A 21,807-nucleotide genomic window follows, 5' to 3' on the forward strand; every position below is an offset into this window, starting at 1 on the left:
TGACCATCTGTTGGACCAGATGACCTCCAGAGGTCCTTTCCCTGACCGCCCTGTGATTCTGAGCTGAGGAGCTGCACAACGCAGCAGAGGCCAGGGAGGGCTCCACGCAGCGGTGAGCAGCGCTTGCTGGACCTCACGGCTTCCAGCTGTGACGGTTAGGACAGTGGTGTCAAATGAAAAAATTCCTAGTCCTGAGAGCTATTTTTATGCCACCATCAAGCTGACCCCAGTGGAGGTAAAAATGAGGGAAATGGGATGAAAAATAAAAATTTTGCTGCTGCGGACATGCAAGCGTGGAGGAGAGAACGATTTTTCCCAGGATTTGTAGCCTAAAGACAGTATGGCCTTGAGCCAACCACCGGGGCAGCAAGGTTTATGCCATAAAACCAGCACCAAAATCTTTGGGCTCCAGCAAAGAAGCATTTGTAACCAAATGGCCTTTCCGGAGTGGTCTCTGCGCCCTTGGACTATGCCTGGGAAATGTCTGGGAGAAGCTTACGCAGCCTGGACCGAAGCGTGCCAAACCCCCAGCAATCAGGTCAGCCATAAAGTCACCACCATCCCCGTAGCGGGTTAATTTATGAGAACAGAGTACCCCTTTCCCCTCTCCCATCTCCGTGTCAGCTTGTCTACATGGGTTTTTCTTTCTCCAGCCTGTCAGGACTTTTATTTTTTGATGGGTTTATGAGGGAAACAGAAGGACCGCTTGTTCTGCAGGGAGAAGATTGCAGCCTGGGAATAGGACTATCCAGCTCTGCTAAGATCACTCCAGCCCGGGTGAAGCTTCGGCACATCCCAGCACCCATCCACCAGCATGCAGGACACCCGGCGCTCCCACAGCGGGGACCTGTGGGTAGGGAAACCTCCAGGGTGAAGAAGAAGCTGGGAAGGAGACCTCCATCTCGCTCAGGGATGTGGATGGGATAAGATTGGCAGCTCCCACCCCCCTCAGTGACATCTTGCACACATTTCCCACCCCTCTAAGACATCTCTCTCTGTAAGACCCATAATACTGCTTTGTCACCCTTCTTGTTCTTTAAATTGGGAGGTGATTCTCCTCCTCTACTCTACTTTTGTGAGACCTGGAGTGCTGCGTCCAGCTCAGGGGTCCCCAGAACGAGAAGGACATGGAGCTGTTGGAGCCAGGCCAGAGGAGGCCACGAAGCTGATCAGAGGGCTGGAGCACCTCTGCTCTGGAGACCTCAGGCTGAGAGAGTTGGGGTTGTTCAGCCTGGAGAAAAGAAGGCTCCGGGAAGACCTTATAGCACCTTCCAGTCCCTGAAGGGGCTCCAGGAAAGCTGGAGAGGGACTGGTGACAAGGGCAGGGAGTGACAGGACAAGGGGGAATGGCCTGAAGCTGAAAGAGGGGAGATTCAGATTAGATATTAGGAAGAAATTCTTCCCTATGAGGGTGCTGAGGCCCTGGCACAGGGTGCCCAGAGAAGCTGTGGCTGCCCCTGGCTCCCTGGCAGTGTTCAAGGCCAGGTTGGATGGGGCTTTGGGCAACCTGGGCTAGTGGAGGGTGTCCCTGCCCATGGCAGGGGGTTGGAACTGGATGGGCTTTGAGGTGCCCTCCAACCCAAACCATTCTGTGATTCTATGAAATCTCCAGGGATACTCAATGGAGATGGAGGTCATGGCACGGATTTTCCTCTTCCACCCATCTTTCCATCATTGCTCAGGCAAGAGATGTGGGAATACTCAGGGCAGTGCTGGTGATGGCCACGGCAAGGCTGGAGATGAGGTGGGTAGAAAAAAACAACCCAAGCAGAAGGGGATGGTGGGGTGGAACATCCCTGCTGCAGCACGCACATTGCAACACTGCTGGGTCGCCTGCCCTTCTGGTTTGCTCCGATTAAAGGTTTTTCCCGCATTTATATTCATGTCGTGCCCAAAGGGCAGACTTGAGAAAGGCAAAGGGCAGCTCTGTGGGGGATAACTGCCCTCCTGGGTGGGTGCCGGCAGCTTGTTTTGCACACCAAGCCTGGTGGACGCTGCACAGTGAGACCTTTCTGATGGCTGGCTCCGTGACCTGCCCTCAGGTGACCGGTATCTGCCAAGCCACGCTCTGTAGTTCACCTCAGACTAATCCTGCTGTGCTGCAGTCCCCGTTACTCCCTGTCTTTGACATTTTACACCCTGAAATGAATCACCCCGATCCCTTCAAGGCAACACCCAGGTGTGGCTGTGTTTGCCCAGGAGATTTCTCCCAGCAGGCAGTTAAGACTAGGTTGTACCAGGCTGCGCTCTCCCTACCGTTTACATTCATCTGACAAGATCTAAGCAGGCTTTGCACCCTCAAACAGCCCCCCCACACCTTCATTCCCCACCCAAACACACACGCACCCTCCCCGTCAGGCGACGCAAACCCTACTCTTGCCGGCTGCAAAATGGTCGTCCTGTTATTTTGGGTGTTTCGAATAAACATCCAAAAAGAGAAGTTTGTTTTGCGGATGCTTCGCCAAGATGCATCCAAACACACCGTGTCCAGCCTGTGCTGCTCAGGAGGAACGTAGCAGCTTTGCACCAAAGACGACTGAGATATTCAAACCACCGAACAGGATATAGAAAGCGGGATGAGTCACCTTTTCCCTGTATTTACTTGTAATAAAGAATATTGACCTGTTGTTATCGTAATTGGGTAAAAGAGGCTTTTTCTGCACCACGCGTTGCTGCCTACTGAACTCCTTCCCGCTGGAGCGGATGCTCACCGTTTGGCAGGATTTATACAAGATTGTGCAGATGCGTAGTACTGAGGATGGCAAAAATAATTGTATGGTTTTGGAGAGGATATAAACCTGCTTGCTTCAACCCAAAATCTCCAGCTAACAGGGCTTAGGAGAGAAATTTCTTTACGATCCACAACTTTTGCGCAGGGGGTTCATTTATATTCCTCTGTAATAACACACGCCAGCGAGTCTCGGGGTGCTGGGTTACGTGAAACTTTTGCAATTGTTTTGAATCCTGCTTATACGCTTTTTTTAACTAATAATTCAGAAAAAAACCCCCACCAAACAGCCCTAAAAGCCCTGGCTCACCACATCTGGCCCCTGCAATCAGAGCGAAGCACTTGGTACAGCTAATTTTGCCACTTTCCGTTGCTCCCCCACGTTGCACAAGGGTTATGTGGCAATTCGGGGTCAGGACTTTCCTGCCTCTTCGTGGTTTGCACAGAGCAGAGAGCCCATCGTGAGGGTCAGATGATGATTGCTACCGTGGTTTATACGAATTGCTGCCAGCTTCCCGTCTTACAAAGCTGGACATCGCTTGCTCAAGTGACCAGTGGATCCTGTCCTGCGGCTGAAAGCGGATCCCGGAGATCCCGATGCAGAAGCGATGATGCTTTGCGTGCAGATGGGTGATTTCCAGGCTTGAGGGTGGAGAAAATGAGGGGAGGGGAAAAAAAAAAGAAAAAAAAGGAACCAGCTGTCACCGTCTTTAGTAACGGCCAGAACTCATGAGAACAGATGAGCAGACCGAAATAGCAACACCAAACCTCAAGCAATCTATATCTGGGCCCTTCGGACTTCCCTGGAAATGTGGTCGGGTTGCCACATTATGCAGACACGCTCCCGGCCACGCTCTCCGGCGGTTTGTTGATTCAGCCACTCCTCCGATTTCATTTGCCAGGGGAATTCATCTTTCATTATGCCTAGAGGCATGGCCTGTGGGGGTTTGTTTTGTTGGGTTTTTTTATTAATTGCTCTATTTTTCTTCTGCACAGTAGGAGATGAGAATGAATCACCCGCGGGATCTGGGGTAGCCGTGCATCAGAAGCAGGACCGTAACAAGATTTTATTCTCCCATCGCCGTGCTAAGACCTCCTGGCATCTGGGAGGAAGAGGAGACCTGTATACGCCAGGCTCCTGCTCTGGGAAGCAGGAAGGCGGCTACGGACCGTCCTGACGTGCTGAAGGTCAGAGTCTTAACTTCTCACCCACTTTCCTGTGCTCTCCTGGAGAGATACGAGCAGCTCCCCGTGCATTTAAGTAAACAAATTCCATTCATATTCACCGATAGTTATTTTTCGTGTTTTTCTGTTCCTGGACTAGCAAAAAAAAAAAAAAAGCTAGATCAGTTTAAAGATTTATCGGAGTGCGTGGGAATAGCAAATACTTGAAGAAAATGACGTCAGAAATCAGAAATGCCTGAGCTGGGTGCAGATGCAATCAGATTAAATTCTTCAGCCTGTGTTAGGGAAAAAGTCAGATTAGAGGATTAAGAAGGGTGCCTTCAGTATTAAATTATATGTCTTCCAGATGAGGTCCTGAAGTGGTGAGAGTGGGGATGACACTTCTCTTGCGAGAGCAAATTCCCTGGTTGGGGTTCAGCTCCTGCAAGGAGACACCAGCAAGGACAAACCCCTTTTATCCCTTGGAAAACTTCAAATTTACACTGACAAAAACATCTCATAGGTGGTCTCCCTTCTCCACATTGTTTCAATTATAAAAAGTGGGGTTTTTCATTCAAAACATTTAATTCCATCTTACTACCCTCCCATTTTATTACAAATACGTTTGAAACCTCAACTCCAATGTGTTGCTTGACGATGAGGGGACACTCCGTTGAATTTGGGGTACTCTGCCCCCATTTTTGGAGCTGTGAATGAGCCACAAGCCGCTCCTCTGCCTTCCGTGGGGGAGAGAAGGTTTCTCAGCATATAGGAAAACTAATTCAAAATTGAGTTGTGGCTTGAAAATTGACTTTTAGTTAAACTAAGGGAAAAAAAAAAAACCAACAGTCTCTCTAACTGCTGGCACGGTGAATCCCTGGAGATCTTGGGCAGCATCCTAGGGACTCCGGAAAGGGATGCACCTATTATCCCGATGTTCTCCATCTCTCTCCATCCCTTTGTCCTCCCTGGCCTGACCTGCTCCAATTAATTATTCAGACAAGAGCCACAACACGGCAGCAGTTGCTACAGGGCACCGTCATGAATAACAACGCTCGGCTATTTTTATCCCTAGCTCCCGTTACCTTGCGGTTAGGAGCGATGGATCCCTGCCAGCTCTTCATGCAGAACTCGCTGTCTTCACACCGCAGGGATTTACAACGTCTTTACGGGCTGGGATTCGTTCTGACCACCTAAATGTAGGTAAGATCTACATGCGACCTAAATATATGCGTCGGAATCCCACCCTGGTACCGCTCTGTGCGCTGCCAGCTGTACTCACGGGTTGCTTTGCAACCAGAGATGCACGAGGATGCAACAGATTTCATCCCCTCCATCCATATTTTATCTGCAATAAAGCACGCAGACCACGTTCATCGCTGCGTTTAATAGTCTGTCTACTGCAGAGAGAGAAAAACAACCTGTCTCAGAGGTGAAATCTCTGGGCACACCAAAGGCTTTCTCTGTTCTCTCCTCCTCCTGCTGCCCCCGCTCATGCCAGCTGCAATGAGAATGAAAAATCTCCAGAAAAAGCAGGGGAAGGGGTGGATTTGAGGGGTATGTGAAGGGAAACGGGTGCTGCTGAGTGTGCAGAGGCAGGGAGGCTATTCCGGCTGCGGAGAGCAGCTCTGGAGCTAGCAGGACAGGCCGGAAGACTTAAAAAAGAGAAAGAAATAAGAAAGAAGAAAAGGAAAAAGAAAAGAAAAAAGAAGAAAAAAGGAAAAAGAAAGAGAGAAAAAAAAGGAAAAAGAAAAAAAGAAAGAAAAATAAAAAGAAAGAAAACAGCAGCAGAGCACAAGCTCTTTCATTCCTGCCAACCTGCCAAAGGTAATACTCCATCGAATTATCCCAGGGGAGGGCCCAAACGCCCGAGAAGGAAAATCTGAATTTTTGATGCAGAGCAATGTGAAGAAAATCTCGCAGAAGTGGGACAAATACCCAGGACTTGGGTTACATACATGTATCCTAAGCTGGCCACAGCGGTTACTGGTATCGTTTCCAATGATTTTAGAGGGATCTGGTCCAGCCAAAACGGAAAAGGGGAAACAGGGCAGAGGCTGTTTCCTGCTCCTCTTCCGAAACTGTGGTGGGTTGACCCAGGCTGGAGGCCAGGTGCCCCCCAGAGCCGCTCTGTCACTGCCCTCCTTCACTGGGCAGGGGAGAAAAGGTATAACGAAAAGATAACGAAAGGACAACGAAAGGAGATAACGAAAGGACAATGAAAAGATAACGAAAGACTCATGGGTCGAGATAAGGACAGGGAGAGATCACTCACCAATTATCGTCACGGGTGAAACAGACTGAATTTAGATGAATAATTTCATCTAATTTATTACTAGGCAAAACAGAGTAGAGGAATGAGAAATAAAATTAAATCTTAGAACACCTCCCCCCACCCCTCCCATCTTCCCGGGCTCAACTTCACTCCCGGCTTCAACCTCCTCCCCCCAGCAGCACAGGGGGACGGGGAATGGGGGTTGTGGTCAGTTCAGCACACGGTGTCTCTGCCGCTGGTGACTCCTCACACTCCTCCCCTGCTCCAGCCTGGGGTCCCTCCCACGGCAGACAGTCCTGCACCAACTTCTCCAACAAGAGTCCTTCCCACGGGCTGCAGTTCTTCACCAACTGCTCCAGCGTGGGTCCCTCCCACGGGTGCAGACCTTCAGGAGCAAACTGCTCCAGCGTGGGGTCCCCCATGGGGTCACAAGTCCTGCCAGCAAACCTGCCCTGGCGTGGGCTCCTCTCTGCACAGGTCCACAGGTCCTGCCAGGAGCTTGCTCCAGCGTGGGCTTCCCACGGGCCACAGCCTCCTTCAGGTGCCTCCACCTGCTCCGGCGTGGGGTCCTCCACGGGCTGCAGGTGGAATCTCTACACCCCCTCATCCTTCCTCCATGGGCTGCAGGGGGACAGCCTGCTTCACCATGGTCTTCACCACGGGCTGCACGGGGATCTCTGCTCCAGCGCCTGGAGCACCTCCTGCCCCTCCATCTGCACTGACCTTGGTGTCTGCAGAGTTTCTTACATCTTCTCACTCCTCTCTCCGGCTGCAAAAGCTCTCTCTAGGTTGTTTTTTCCCTTCTTAAATATGTTATCCCAGAGGCACTACCACTTTCGCTGATGGGCTCGGCCTTGGAGCCGGCTGGCGTGGGCTCTGACACAGGGAAAGCTTGTGGCAGCCTCTCACAGAAGCCACCCCTGTTGCCCCCCTGCTTCCCAACCCTGGCCGTGCAAACCCAGTACAGAAACACAAATCCAAGCTGCTCCCGCTGCTGAGATCAGCCAGAGTGAACACTTGTGTGTCCGCGTTTTGCACAGCCGAACCGGGTGAATATTTACTACCAACCCTAGAAAAAACTGCTTTTAGCTACAATACCGTCCAGGGGACACGGCCAAGTTTGGATGTCCGCTATGCCTTGCTGATCAAAATAGTTTTGCCTAGCTTTTTATTCTATTTTTAAACAAGTGTTTACATAAAGATTTTTAAGGAATACTGAAAATATGTTTTAAGGGGGAGCAGCCGGTTTTCCTGCATGGAGCGGCAGCGCTGTCTCTGCTTTCCTGTGCCTTCTGCCTGCGACTCCTCTCAGAAGACACATGGAAAATCGTCCTTTTTACTGCAAACACCGCGGGACCTGTCGCTTCTGTGTCTTCACCCCCCAGCTCCTGGACTCACGCAGGGCCCGGAAGGCTTCATCCACCATCGGAAAGGGAAAAGCGACGGCCTAGCCTGTATGTTTTGGGGCAAAAACACACAGAAACGGAACTCCCCAAAATGCAAGAGGAAAATAAAAAGTGGTGGGGTTTTTGAGTTTTGGGGGTTTTTTTTAGTAAAATGGTATTTTCAACCGGGCGGTGACTTCCAAGTGCCGGAGCGGGGCCGGGCCCCCAGGCCGAGCCCGGGACCTCCGCACTCCCCTGGAACCGCCCTGGAACCCCCCGTGTCCCCGCCCGCCGCAGCCCACGCGGGCGCAGGGGAGCGCGGGTTCCCCCCGGCTACCCCCCGCCCCTCCGCATGCTGATAGGCTGGAGCTCTTGCGCGTCACTCCCGCGAACTCTATCGCTGCTCCATTGGCTGACGCGAGGCGGTAGCGACCAATGAGAAGCGCCGCGGGGCGGGAGGGAGGCGGAGCTCCCGCTCGGTGGCGGGAAAGGCTCCCGGTTTTGGCGCCAAGCGGGAGCGCGGCGGCTGCTGGGGGGGAATTGGCTCCTACCGGGTCGGATCGCGGGCGCTGCCGGGGCCGCTGCGGGGTCAGGCTGGTTCCCCTCGGCTCCTGCCGCCTTCCCCCTTGCAACAGCAGCAGCAGCAGCGGCGGCGGCGGCGGGATCTCCCCGAGCGGCCGGCATCATGGCGGATCCGGCGGGCGGGCTGGAGGACGCGGAGCTGCGGGAGGCGCAGCGCGACTATCTCGATTTCCTGGACGATGAGGTGAGGCTGGAGGGGGGCTGCGCTGGGAGAATCGGGTCCTGAATCCCGTCCCCTGCCCCCGGGGGTTGGGGACCACTGGTCCCTGTGTCCCCCTTCCCCAGCCCCTGGTTGGGGGGGGGGGTGTCTCAGGCAGGGGTGATGCAAAGTGATCTGGTTTTTGGGTGTTCTTCCCTCACCCCTCTTGCAGGAAGACCAAGGGATTTACCACAGCAAAGTCCGGGACATGATCAGTGACAACCAGTATCGCCTCCTGGTCAGCATCAACGACCTGCGGCGGAAGAACGAGAAGAGGGCCAACCGGTTGGTGTGGGGCGAGGGGTTCCCCCCGGCACCGTGCCTTGGGTGGGATTTCAGAGGTCCAGCCCTGGTTTTGTAGGTCCTTTGTGGCAAGGAAGGGCCAAACCTTGTGCTTGTGCGGCAGGTGGACCTGTGTCCCCCTTCCAATGACACCCATCCCTTCCAATGACACCCATCCCTTCCAATGACACCCATCCCTTCCAAGCTTCCAAGCCCATGATTTATCAAAAACTTTTTGCAGCAAGCTGGAGTTGATTGTACGATGTAAATCATCACCTTATTTAGGATGCATGGGGATATTTTGGACCAGGCTTGCCAATCTGCTCAGGGACACGTGAGGTTTTTCAGATGTGGTTGGGTTTGTTGAGCTCCTGGCTGTTGGTGGCAGTGGACCTGATGCAGAGCTGTGATGGGCTTTGGAGGTTTTCACCTCTTGTTCCTTGCGGAGCACATGGAAGCATGGGAAGAGTGTTGAGGAGGAAGGCAGAAGGGGCTGATCGGTCGACATCATCACCTCCCTCTGTTGCAGGCTTTTGAGCAATGCCTTTGAGGAGCTGATCGCCTTCCAGCGTGCCCTGAAAGATTTCGTTGCCTCTGTCGATGCCACCTATGCCAAGCAGTACGAGGACTTCTACATCGGGCTGGAGGGCAGCTTCGGCTCCAAGCACGTGTCACCGCGGACGCTGACGGCATGTTTCCTCAGCTGCATTGTCTGCGTCGAGGGCATCGTGACAAAATGTGAGACCGGGGGAAGACCCAGGGGCTTTGGGGATGGTGGGTCCAGGTTTTTGCTGCGGAGGGGCTGGAGTCCATCAGGAGCCATGGCACATCATGGCAACCTGGGCAAAGGGAAAAGGGAGCTTGGCAGAAGGTCCTGAGGTGGTCTTTGAGCTCAGAAAATCCTGGCCATGGTTGACAGTGGGTTGTGTCCCAAGTGCAGTTTAGCGTTGGAGACCCTGCTGACAGAGTGAGGGGACATCCCTGCCCCTAACTCCTCTTTCTTCCAACCTCAGGCTCTCTGGTTCGTCCAAAGATCGTCCGGAGTGTCCATTATTGCCCAGCTACCAAGAAGACTATTGAGCGCCGATACACAGACATGACATCCCTGGATGCTTTCCCATCCAGCTCTGTCTACCCTACAAAGGTGAGGTGAATCAGCCTTGTGGGAAGCGCCAGCAGGTTCCCCTGGGGAGAACGTGCCAGCTCTGAGCCCAGGGTCTCAAATCCCTCTGCATCTCTTCTCCCTCTGCCAACATAGCCCAGGAGGTAGAGAGAGGACACGTCACACATGTGACAGTCCCAGAGAGCTACTAGGAAGATCTGAAGACACAAGGCCACCAGACCCACTAGTTCAGATGTTAGTTCTGATCTTGGTTCTGCTGGAGCATGGTTTCTTGGGGGGTTGTCAGCCAGTCTTGTTGCTGCTGAGACCCAGGTCAGCGTGGTCATGCCTGTGCTGTCCTGGAGGCTGTATGCCTTGGGTAGAGGGTTTGCCCAGTATTTGGGAATGGAGGAAGGTTGACCTGAGCTTTGTCCCCATTGCACACAGCATGGGTGGTGTGTCACCACTGCCTGCAGTAGAGACAGGGCTTGGAGAGACCTTATGTACCAGGGTGATGGGTGTCAGCAGCTTTAGACTGGGGGGGCTGTGGAGCTGGTGAACCCCAGCCTCTGGCAGTCCTGACAACGCAACCCTTTCCAGCAGTCTCGTCTACATTGGGCGATGCAGCTTGTCTTCCCACTGCTCAGCTGACCCACCTCTTGTGCTCCTGGAAAACAGTGCTAGTCTCTTCATTGGCATTCCTCCTCTAGGATGAAGAGAATAACCCCCTGGAGACAGAGTTTGGCCTCTCGGTCTACAAGGACCATCAGACCATCACCATCCAGGAGATGCCCGAGAAGGCACCAGCAGGGCAGCTGCCACGCTCAGTGGATGTCATTCTGGATGATGACCTGGTGGACAAGGTGAAGCCTGGGGACCGCATCCAGGTGGTGGGGACGTACCGCTGCTTGCCAGGAAAGAAGGGGGGTTACACTTCAGGGACTTTCAGGTAAGCCTTCTTTTGTCTTGACTTCAACCCTCCCACCCGTTTCGGTCTGGAAGATGAGATCTAGGGCAGGCAGGTGGCCATCACAGAGCTGGGTCAAACATTGGCTTAAATCACTTGGAAGTGGTTTGCACCTTGCTCATCAGCATCAGTGCGTAGCTGTGAGCTCCAGCTGTGCACAGAGGGGCTTGGATGCTCTTACAGATGCTCCACTGATGGCTCAGTGCAGTCAGACAGAGAGGCTACAGCTCTTGAAGCTTTCCAGCCCCCCTCCAGGACTTCCTAGAGCAAACGATGACCCTGCGGAAGTTTCTGCTGTGTTGTTGCTGTGACCCGTAGGCTCTGTGGGGTTTGCAGACCTGATCACGGCTATGTCCCTTCTCCAGGACTATCCTCATTGCCTGCCACGTGAAGCAGATGAGCAAAGACATCCGGCCTCTCTACTCTGCTGCTGATGTGGCCAAGATCAAGAGATTCAGCAAGAGTCGCTCCAAGGTATTTTGACTTGTACTTCTAGAAGGTAGGCTTGTAGCCGAGCATGACGTTTCAGCTAGAGCAGCTTTAAGGTTTGGCATGTGGCTAAGGAGGTGTCTTGTTGGGTTGCAAGTAATTCTTCAACCCTCTTAGCAATGTTCTTGCTGTGTTTTCCACTCACCTTCTTTGCATTTTCTGCTTGGGCTTTGATCAGGTCCTCATTTTTTTGTAGCTGCTTCTGTACTGCTAGCAGAGAATCCTTCCTGCCCGCTGGCAGCAATGCTGTTCATAGCTGTCGAGACAGAAATCCATCCATGTTGTGTGTCCTGACCCTGCCAGCCTGTTGTCAGAGAGTTTCCTCTGCAGGAGGAACACCTTCCTCTTTCCTCTTCAAACCCCAAACCAGAAGGAGATATGGAGGTCTGCCCCAGGCTGGTCTTGTGCTCAGACCTTTGCTTCATAGCGTGGAGAGGAGAAAGTCTTGCTTTCACAGGGGTTGCAGCTTCCAGTGCTTGCTTGGGTGACCGTGATAGGATGGTCTAGGACTTCAAAGCCCTGTTGAAACAAAACTCTGACAAACAATCTTCTTTCTAAATAATTTTCATTCATGTGGTTTTGTTCTTATTTGCTACAGTCCATCTGATGAGCTGTGCTCTTCTGCCTTAGGATATCTTTGACCAGCTGGCCAGGTCCCTGGCTCCCAGCATCCATGGGCATGAGTACATCAAGAAGGCCCTTCTCTGCATGCTGCTCGGAGGGGTGGAGAAGGTCCTGGAGAACGGGAGCCGCATCCGAGGAGACATCAACATCTTGCTGATAGGTGTGGAAAGGCTAGGCAGAGGCACCCTCAGCTGGTGGTGTTGGGGGGTGAGATGAAGGAGCATTTTTCTGGACTTAGTTTCGTAGCGTAATTGAAGTTAGATGGGATCTCCAGAGGCCTCTGGTCCAAGTATGTGCGCAGGGCAGAGCCAGTGTCACTGGTAGATCAGGTTGCTTTGGGACTTGTCCAGTTGGTTTAGAAATCTCAAGGGATGCGATCCCACGACCTCTGTGGGCCACTATCCCAGTGTTAGACCACCCTCAAGGAGATTTCTTTTTCTTCTGCCATCTGATAAGGATTTCCTGTGTTGCAAGTTGTTCCCGTTGCCTCTGGTCCCATCACCGTGCACCTCTCAAAACTCTATCTTCTCTATTTCCTCCCATTGGGTTATTGAGGAAGGTGAGAAGATCATCTGATCACCAACTTTCTGAAGGCTGAACAAACCCACTTCTGTCACCTTTCCCCCCCACCCACCCCTACACTGAGGAGCCCCAAACTGGACACAGTATCCAGGTGATCCATGAGCCAGCAGTGTGCCCTCGTGGCCAAAAAGGCCAATGGTGTCCTGGGGTGCATGAAGAAGAGTGTGGCCAGCAGGTCGAGGGGGGTTCTCCCCCTCTACTCTGCCCTGCTGAGGCCACATCTGGAGTTCTGTGTCCAGTTCTGGGCCCCCCAGTTCCAGACAGACTGGGAACTACTGGGGAGAGTCCAGCGCAGGGCTCTGAGGATGAGGAGGGGCCTGGAGCATCTCTGGTATGAGGAAAGGCTGAGAGAGCTGGGGCTGGTTAGCCTGGAGAAGAGAAGACTGAGGGGGGATCTCATCAACACTTATATCTAAAAGGCGGGTGTCAAGAGGAAGGGGCCAGACTCTTTTCAGTGGTGCAAGGGGCAAGGGGCACAAACTGGAACACAGAAAGTTCCATCTGAACATGAGAAGAAACTGCTTTACTCTGAGGGTGACTGAGCACTGGAACAGGCTGCCCAGAGAGGTTGTGGAGTCTCCTTCACTGGAGAGATTCAAAACCTGCCTGGACGTGATCCTGTGCAACCTGTTCGAGGTGATCCTGCTCTAGCAGGGGGGTTGGACTAGATGATCTCCAGAGCTCCTTCCAACCCCTACCCTTCTGTGATTCTGTGATGCGTGGTTATTAAACATGGTCTTCTCTATTTCAGGAGACCCTTCTGTCGCCAAGTCTCAACTGCTGCGGTACGTACTCAGCACCGCACCCCGCGCCATCCCCACCACCGGCAGAGGCTCCTCTGGTGTTGGCCTGACTGCCGCAGTCACCACAGACCAAGAAACCGGTGAGGAGTGGGATGGTTCCCTGTGGGACCTGTCAGAGGGATGCTTGTGAACACCTGGGAGGGACTCTGCAAGATCCAGGGCTGCTGTTCGTTCTGCAGTGACTCTTGCAGGACTTGCTCCATCCAGAAGCTTTATGGCAGTGATGGTGTTTCGGGGTATTTTCTCCACCTCTGTTAGGTGGTGGTCTTCTCTACTCCTCTTCTACTTGGTGCACCCCATATGAGGGCTAGCAGCAGCCTGGATCTTCTTGTCTTCCTCATGGGCTTGCTTCTCCTAAGTGTCCTCCTTCTGTTGAGTTGGGTAGGAGATGGGCAGCTCTGAAGGGTGCTGCTGCTCTTTGAGGCTTAGCTTAGTCACAGGGAAGGTGCTGTGGTGGAGGGGAATGACGGCAGGAGATGTGTGGGGCTGCTGAATGGTGGTTGTCCCTCATTTTCTCCCATCCCAGGTGAACGGCGCCTGGAAGCAGGGGCCATGGTGTTGGCTGACCGGGGCGTGGTGTGCATCGATGAGTTCGACAAGATGTCCGACATCGACCGCACGGCCATCCATGAGGTGATGGAGCAGGGCCGTGTCACCATCGCCAAAGCTGGCATCCACGCCCGCCTTAACTCCCGCTGCAGTGTCCTGGCGGCGGCCAACCCTGTCTACGGCCGGGTGAGTGCCAGTGTTGGCTGGTCCCCTCCGTGGGGAAGGATGCTGGGAGCTGTCTCAGCGGAGGAGGCAGCTGGTGAAACCAAAAGATCCCCCAAAACCAGTGACTTGGTTCTTGCTGGGACTGGGATCCATGGGGCAGTGAAGACCTGGGGGGTTTGGTGTCTGTTGCTGCTTGTGGCCCTCCTGGAGCAGAGAGGGGTTCGTGGGGTTTCTCACCGCAACTCGGTTCTGCCTGGCTGTCTCGGGGCAGCCCAGTTCTGGTGATGAGCCTCAGTCTTGGTGTCTGATCTGGGATCACAAAAAATCTGTGTTTTCCTTGCAAATGAGAGCCACAGCCACCTTCCAAGATGGGGAAAAGAGGCCTTATTGCTGCAGCAGGCTGGGTTTAGCCTGGTGTCCAGCTGCCTGGACATCCATCCTTTAAGGCCTGGCCTGAGGAGGTCCTCCCAGCCTCCCTGGCAGCCAAGACTGCCCCATGAGGGTCTCCTGTAACCCCTTATATTGTCCCCTTGCAGTACGACCAGTACAAGACACCCATGGAGAACATCGGCCTGCAGGACTCCTTGCTCTCCCGCTTTGACCTGCTCTTCATTGTGCTGGACCAGATGGACCCCGAGCAGGACAGGGAGATCTCAGACCACGTCCTGCGGATGCACCGCTACCGCAACCCCAATGAGCAGGATGGGGATGGTGAGTCACTTGTAACTGCAACCTCTTTGTTGCTCAGTCCTGTCCTTCCTCGGTGGGTTCTCACCCTTTGGTGGCAGCTCTTTGGGTTCAGCATCCCTGGCTTTGTTGAAGACGGCTTTTGGTGGCTTTTGGAAGTTGCTCCAGAGACTAAAAGCCCATTCTCTGTGACCCTCCCCTCTCCAGCCATGCCCCTGGGCAGTGCCGTGGAGATCCTGGCTACAGAGGATCCTGACTTTGTGCAGGAGGAGGAACAGGAGCTCCAAGTGTACGAGAAACACGATGACCTCCTGCACGGGCCCAACCGCCGCAAGTGAGTCCTTCATCCCACGTCCCATGGAGCTCTCTGGGGGTTTCCAGCACTGGGAGTTGATGGGTTTGGCTTGATTGATCCGTGGCTGATTGCTGGTGCCAGTGAAGCTCCAGACGGTCCATGGGGAGGTACGTGGGCAGGGTGCCAGGGTAGCCCTGCTCTCTCATGCCAGGTAGGTGGGGAACATCTCCTGGAGCTGAATTCCCCACATGCCTGGGATGCTCACAAAGGCTTAAAAAGTGGGAAGCCAACTTCTGCAAACACCCTTTGGCCATCCCCACCTTGGAGGACACGGGTGTGCATGCATTCCCCGCAGGGAGAAGATCGTCAGCATGGAGTTCATGAGGAAGTACATCCACGTAGCAAAGATGATTAAGCCCGTATTGACCCAGGAGTCGGCGAGCTACATCGCGGAGGAGTACTCCCGCCTGCGCAGCCAGAGCCAGATGAACTCGGACGTCGCCAGGGTGAGCCCCGGGAGCAGCTCCCTCTCAGGCCAGGAGGAGGGAAACTGAGGCACAGGCTCCCCTCTCCCCTTATGGGTGTTTTCCACTGCGGATGTGACACCTCCCAGTGAGGTGGGATGTTGCAGTGGGGGTCAGCCTCACCGAGACATCTCTCTCTGTTACTCCCAGACCTCCCCCGTCACGGCCCGTACCCTGGAGACCCTGATCCGCCTCTCCACGGCCCATGCCAAGGCTAGGATGAACAAGACTGTTGATCTGCAGGATGCTGAGGCAGCTTTGGAGCTGGTGCAGTTCGCCTACTTCAAAAAGGTGGGGGGAAGGTGTCTTGGCGCTTGGGAGGTCCTAATATTGACGTCAAAAGGGGTGGATTTGTGCAGGTTGAGCACCCTGTGCTGCAGGTGGGATCCTCTACTGCTGATGGCATGGGGATGGGGCAGTGGTGGGATCTTGGGTCCCTCAGTGTTGTCCTCTGAAAAGCAGCTTGAGTGGAAAAGCGGGCTGAGTCCATCCTGCCTTTGCCTCATAGGTGCTGGAGAAGGAGAAGAAGCGCAGAAAGCAGGCGGAGGATGACTCAGAGACCGAGAAGGAAGAGGAGGAGGAGTCGCAGCCCAAGGAGGAGCGCAGGACGAGGAGGTAGGAGCCAGAGCAAGGGACACCAGCCTCTTCTGAGGTTGTGGCAGGCAGTGCTGGTCCTGGGGAAATACTCCATGTTTTGCTCTACCTAGTGGATCATCCCCCGCAATTTGTAATATGGGGACACCCTTACTTGATGGATAAGGAACTGGCTGGATGGCCACATCCAAAGCGTTGTAGTCAATGGCTCAATGTCTAAATGGAGATCAGTAACGAGTTGGTGTCCCTCAGGGATCTCTACTAGGACCAATACTATTTAATATCTTCATCAATGACATAAACGGTGGGATTGAGCGCACCTTCAGCAAGTTTGCAGATGACACCAAGCTGAGTGGTGTGGTTGAGAGGCTTTAGGGAAGGGGCGTTGTCCAGAGTGACCTTGACAAGTTTGAGGAGCAGGCCCACGTGAACCTCATGAAGTTCAACAACGCCAAGTGCAAAGACCTGCACATGGGTTGGGGCAGTCCCCAATATCAGCACGGGCTAAGGAATGAATGGATTGAGAGCAGCCCAGTGAAGGATTTGGGGATACTGGTCGATGAAAAACTGGGTGTGAGTGGCAACGTGTGCTTGTGGCCCAGAAAGCCAACTGCATCCTGGGCTGCATCACCAGCAGTGTGACCAGCAGGTCGAGGGAGGGGATTCTCCCCCTCTACTCTGCTCTGGTGAGACTCCACCTGGAGGGTAGACTTAGATTGGACATAAAGACGACATTTTTTTATGATGAGGGTGCTGAGGCCCTGGCAGAGGTTGCCCAGAGAAGCTGTGGCTGCCCCTGGCTCCCTGGCAGTGTTCAAGGCCAGGTTGGACGGGGCTTTGGGCAACCTGGTCTAGTGGAGGGTGTCCCTGCCCATGGCAGGGGGGTGGAACTGGATGATCTAACCCAAACCCTTTGGTGATCCTATGACAGTCCACAACCCTTGAGGCTGGTGCTGGCTTGGGTCCTGTGCCATGAACAGGGTGTGTTGCTGGAGGTGGCTTACCTGTGAGCTGCAGGTACCCAGCGTGGTCTTAGCCAGATGTCTGAAGCATCTTGGGGTTTTGGGGCCGGTTCTGAGGTCTGCAGTTCAGCTGGAGCAGGGGTGACCTCTTCTTCCCCCACCCAGGAGAAAGAAGGCACGCACAGGAGGCGAGGGGGACTCCTACGACCCCTACGACTTCAGTGACGCCGAGGAGGAGATGCCGGAGGGTGAGTCCTTCGAGTTTTGGTGGCACCTGGCTCCTGAGGGTGCTGCTGCCTTCTGCCCTGGTGGATCTGTGCACCTGGGGAGCAGCGATGCCTTGGGGTCCCTGGTGTGGTACCATCCAGCCCAACAAATTAAGATGAATTTTTTGCTGTTGTTTTTTGGAAGCCCTCCGTGGCCGTGTAGGACAGGAGAGTTAGTATTGCTGATTATTTTTTTTTCTGTCTGTCCTCTTCCAAACCACTGCGGAAGTAACAACGTTGGGAGGGAATTTGGCGTTGCCCGCCCCATCCTGAAGCCAAGTGCTTTTGCTATCTGGGTGCTTGGACACCAGGCAGGTTGGAGGTAACTCTTCTTTCTGCTCCAGTTCAGGCACACACTCCCAAGACGCCCGAAGCCTCGGCCACTGGCGAAGCGAAGAAGCCGGAGTTGACTGAGCTGAGGTGAGTGGGGGCTGGAGGAGGCATCTGTCCCTGCATGTCCCACCCCACTCTGGTGGGTCCAAGCTGTTGTCTGATGCTGGAGATGCATCTGTGGTTGGTGTGCCCAGCTCCAGTTTTGGTTTTCCTGCTGGATGCCACTTCTGGAATAGGGAAGGGCTGGGAAGGAAGGGCAAGGACTTGCATGTGATCTCTGAGGGGGGATTACTTCTCATCTTGCCTGAACAGGTTGAAAGCATTCAAGACTGCCCTCCTGGAGGTCTTCAAAACTTCCCATGCCCAGTCTGTGGGTCTGAAGAACGTGATGGAGTCCATCAACCGTGACAACCCTGAGCCCTTCTCGCTGGCTGAAGTGAAGGTGGCACTGGCCCACATGCAAGATGACAACCAGATCATGGTGTCTGATGACATTATCTTCTTAATCTGAGCCTCTGGGTGGAAGAGCCCAAGTTCTCATGGACTCTCAGTCTGGACACTCTTTGTGTTTGCCTTCAACTCTCTCCTAAACACTTCATCTGGCTGAGTTGAACTTGGGGGAACTCAAGTCTGTGCACTTTACAGTCCTTCCTCGCTGTGCGTTGCTGGCACCAAAAAAAGCCGGGAGCTCTGAAAGCTCTTACTGTTGCAGTCTTCAAACTGGAATATTTAGGAAGAAGTTTGTTTTCTGCAAGGAGCCGAAAGGAAAAACTTAATGTGCAAATTATCGGTGTTCTTAATGTATTGGTTTTAGCTTTGGTGGTAGTAGTTCCAGCCTTTGAATAAAAAAATCTGGATTTAGGAATCCAACATTCAATAGCAGTGGTGGTAAGAAGCAATAGGAGAGCTCCGCTATTAGTAGTAAAGCTTTTATTTTTCCCCCTTTTTCCCCAATTACGTAGCCTAGATCTGCTTGCCTCCACAAGTAAAGATGCCTAACGCCTGTCCTGTTGGCTGTGAACAGCCTCTTCCCCCGCTGGTTTCCTACCCATTTGAAGTACAGTCTGACCTGCTCCATTGCCCGTGGGTCAGCTCGATTTCTCAATTTCAAAGCCCTGCTGGGAGTTTTGACCCCAAGGACGTGGGAAGGGCTGGGATGCTCAGTGATGTCCAGGGAACAATTCCTTGGTACACGGGGCTTTGGTCTCCAGCTGCTCCTGACTTCTCCAGTCTGGGCTGCACTTGTAGGAGTATAATGGGACCACCACAAATAGGAGGAAACCTGTAGCAAAGAAAGGTCAAAGCTACGGGGACCTGGGATCCTGCATCCCCCGTACGTCCTGCCATCGCTGCAAATCTTGCATCCTCTGGAAGGTAACCACAAGCTACTGAGATCATAAAAGCCTTCCCTTGCCCCTGGGGGATTTATTGAGTCGTCTTGCTTTCTGGGAACGCATAGGTGACCACTTCTTGGAGAAAGGCTGGTCCTAGAAACCAGCAACTCCCATGGTTTGGGGTGGTTTTCAAGAAAAGCTGAACGTGCAGTCAGACCAGTCTTGGCTACTTGTGATGCTGAAGGTTTGGGATTTTTTTAAATTGGGTTTGGTTTTTTTTTTTTTTTTGGTCTTAGACAATTTTGAGGTTAAGCTTTGGAGAAGACCCTGATCAGCACAGGCTTTTTGCTGTTGTCCATGCCCACCTCTGGGCACCTGCACGGTCCCTGTACCCTTGTTTCTGAATGCCATAGATACTGATTTGAATAATAAAAATGTCTAGATACTGTTTCTCCCATGACTTGCTGCTTACTTGGATTTAAACTGTCCCCACTTCTGGGGATGCAGCTCTGCAGTCTTCTGGGAACCTGCTGCCATGGAAGGCCTTCAGGCAGCTGCCTGCCCCTTTGGGCTCAAGGACGGCGTCGGGCATATCCTTCCACCGCGGTGTCTTTGCCTCGGTGGACCAGGCACTTGCAGAAGTGCCCTTGGTGTGGGTGGGTAATGAATGTGGGCAGCTCCTGCCTCTCCCACCACAGCTCTATGGCTTCTGCCCACCTGGAGCTACTCATCCTGGTGGGTCAGAGGACGCGGTAGCATCTCATTGCACATTGCCCCATTTTTCTTCTGCAAACAGACCTGTTGAATTATAAAAGCCTGGTTTCTGAGCTGCCCTCATCCAATGCAGCTGTGACAGCAGATTTTCAGGTTTGGAGGGGATTGCTGCGTGTTTGCACCCTCCTGAAGATCTCGGGTTGGATGTATTGCATGTCTGCGGAGTGACCTCGGACCTGCGGCCGGTTTCTGGCTTGTAAAACTGCAAAGATTGGTGAGGGTGAGTTAAACACATGCTCAGAGTTGTTCTGTCTCAGTGGTTTTATTACTTAGCTCCAGCCCTGAGCTTTGTGGGGCTGGGCGGGAAGCTGAACCACAACGTTCTGCTCCTGCATGGCCACCACCACAGTGGCTCCAAAGTCTCCGGGCAGGAGCCAAGGGCCAAATGTACCCAGGTACCTTTTGCAGGGTGTAGGTGGTTTCTTATCAAATTGTAGGCAAAGGAACCAACCTTTTCCTTCTGGAAAGGTGCCTGGGTGCTTATAAAAAGTTCCCCAGTAACTTCTGCTGCTCCGACATTGCCTTGTAGGAGCGGGGATATTGCATCTCCTGACTTTTGGAGGATGTTCCTCTTTGCGGGTCACAGCAGGGAGCAGTGAGGGCTTTTGGCGAGAGCTGCTTGTTGGAGCCATCTCCTATTCTCCTGCTGAGGCCTTTGTGTTTTCCGGGTCCTTTCAGCTGGAGAACCGCTTATATTGTATTTCCCATGACAAGACACCAGGAGGAGCTCCAGGGTAAGTAAATCTCTGGTTTATTCTACTATTCTATGGGATGGTAGGATGTAGCTAACTGCTTCCTCCGTGTGCTGGTGGCCACCTTGGAATATCCTTGGCAATTGCTCAGGCCCTTGGGAGAGGGGTCTTTGCTGACAAGGGAAGAACAAATCCCTGGTCCTTGGAGAGAAGCTGACTCGGCTGGTGGGTCTGTGGAAGGTCCATAGCTTGTGGGACGGTTGGTATGGGAACTGTGGATGGTGAGCAGAGCAGCTGGCTGACAGCCACCAGGTCCTCCAGCATCCCTGCTCCTGAGCACAAGTGCAAATCCCTGTCGTACGAGGGGCAGGGACGGGTCTGGGCAAAAAAAGCTGGTAACTTGGGAAATGGAATGCAGCATATAGATGTTTGCGAGGATGTATAGGCAGAAGCACCACAAAGACTGGGAATGCCCAGGAAGATAACTTCATGTAGCTGCTCTTTGGCCCACGTGGGCCATGTTCAGACCAAGGAAACGTACCCCTGTATGCTCCCCGTAGGGCTCTGCTTTGAATAGACGAGTGTGTGGCTTCCTCGTCCCTGCCAAAGGGATTCAGGTCAGAGGTGCCACGTGGGGCTGGTGGGAGAGCGGTGGAAAGCAGTGGGACACAAAGGAGCAGCAACAGCTTGCTGTCGACGTTAAGAAAATTGTTTTGGCAATGAGTGGTCACCTAACGCTACAGATGGAAGATCTGGACCTACCAATCCCAAAGGCAGAGAGGTTTGTGGGGATCAGGTGAATCCGACCAACAGCCTGAATCTGCGCTGTTACCAGAGAGGTCATCGAGTCCTTGGATGCTCAGCTACATGGACGCTGAAGCTATCACTGCTCTAATAAAAGAGTGACAGGGCACAGACTTGGGCACTGTACCGTGGCTAGTTATATTTTTTGATTGGTCCTTAACACAGTTTTGATGGACTTAACTAGCCCTCTCCCAAATAACTTTTGGCCATGATTGAGGAGGGTGCATGGGCCAAGAAGCAGGTGTGATATAACCACCTCGTTTTGGAGGCTGGGAGCTTTTAATTCTAGCAACGTGGCCAGTGTGCCGATTAGTTTCAGTTCTAGCAAACAGTCTCTGCCACTGTTCAATTTACTAATATTTGCTAATATTGATATAATATTATTTGCTATTATATTTCATTTCCAGGCTTTTTTCTTGCTGATGGAAAAGAACTGATTGAAAATTCCGGAGTGAATGAAAATTATGATGGAGTTTGTGATACTTACAAAGAAAAGGAAGGAGACTATAGAATAAAGATTGTAATTCTCAAGAAACCCGCTTGAGTAATGTTAGGGGCTTGATAGGGAAGATCCCATGGGAAGGCAGCCTGGAAAAGAATTTCTGTATCTTGAAGAAATAATATTAAATGCAAACTGGGTGAAACA

At 53.0% G+C, this 21,807-nt stretch overlaps 1 protein-coding gene and 1 long non-coding RNA gene across 2 annotated transcripts; both read left to right on the forward strand.

Annotated features, from left to right (window-relative positions):
* The first annotated feature begins 3,470 nt into the window (after window positions 1–3,470).
* Window positions 3,471–5,621, forward strand: LOC129204992 (uncharacterized). Its single transcript, XR_008576555.1, has 2 exons — window positions 3,471–3,916; window positions 4,968–5,621. It is a non-coding gene; the product is annotated as an uncharacterized LOC129204992 (long non-coding RNA).
* A 2,303-nt stretch (window positions 5,622–7,924) lies between these two features.
* On the forward strand, window positions 7,925–19,291 carry MCM3 (minichromosome maintenance complex component 3). The gene is made up of 17 exons (XM_054822564.1): window positions 7,925–8,318; window positions 8,506–8,618; window positions 9,145–9,353; window positions 9,629–9,759; window positions 10,428–10,666; window positions 11,050–11,158; window positions 11,804–11,957; window positions 13,131–13,262; window positions 13,709–13,917; window positions 14,433–14,607; window positions 14,791–14,917; window positions 15,234–15,384; window positions 15,553–15,693; window positions 15,911–16,017; window positions 17,124–17,206; window positions 17,569–17,644; window positions 17,870–19,291. The coding sequence occupies exons 1-17, from the start codon at window positions 8,238–8,240 to the stop codon at window positions 18,066–18,068; spliced, it is 2,436 nt and encodes an 811-aa protein (XP_054678539.1). The 5' UTR covers window positions 7,925–8,237; the 3' UTR covers window positions 18,069–19,291.
* Window positions 19,292–21,807: the final 2,516 nt, after the last annotated feature.

This window comes from Grus americana, chromosome 3 (assembly GCF_028858705.1).
Source record: "Grus americana isolate bGruAme1 chromosome 3, bGruAme1.mat, whole genome shotgun sequence".
Taxonomy (NCBI): Eukaryota; Metazoa; Chordata; class Aves; order Gruiformes; family Gruidae; genus Grus; species Grus americana.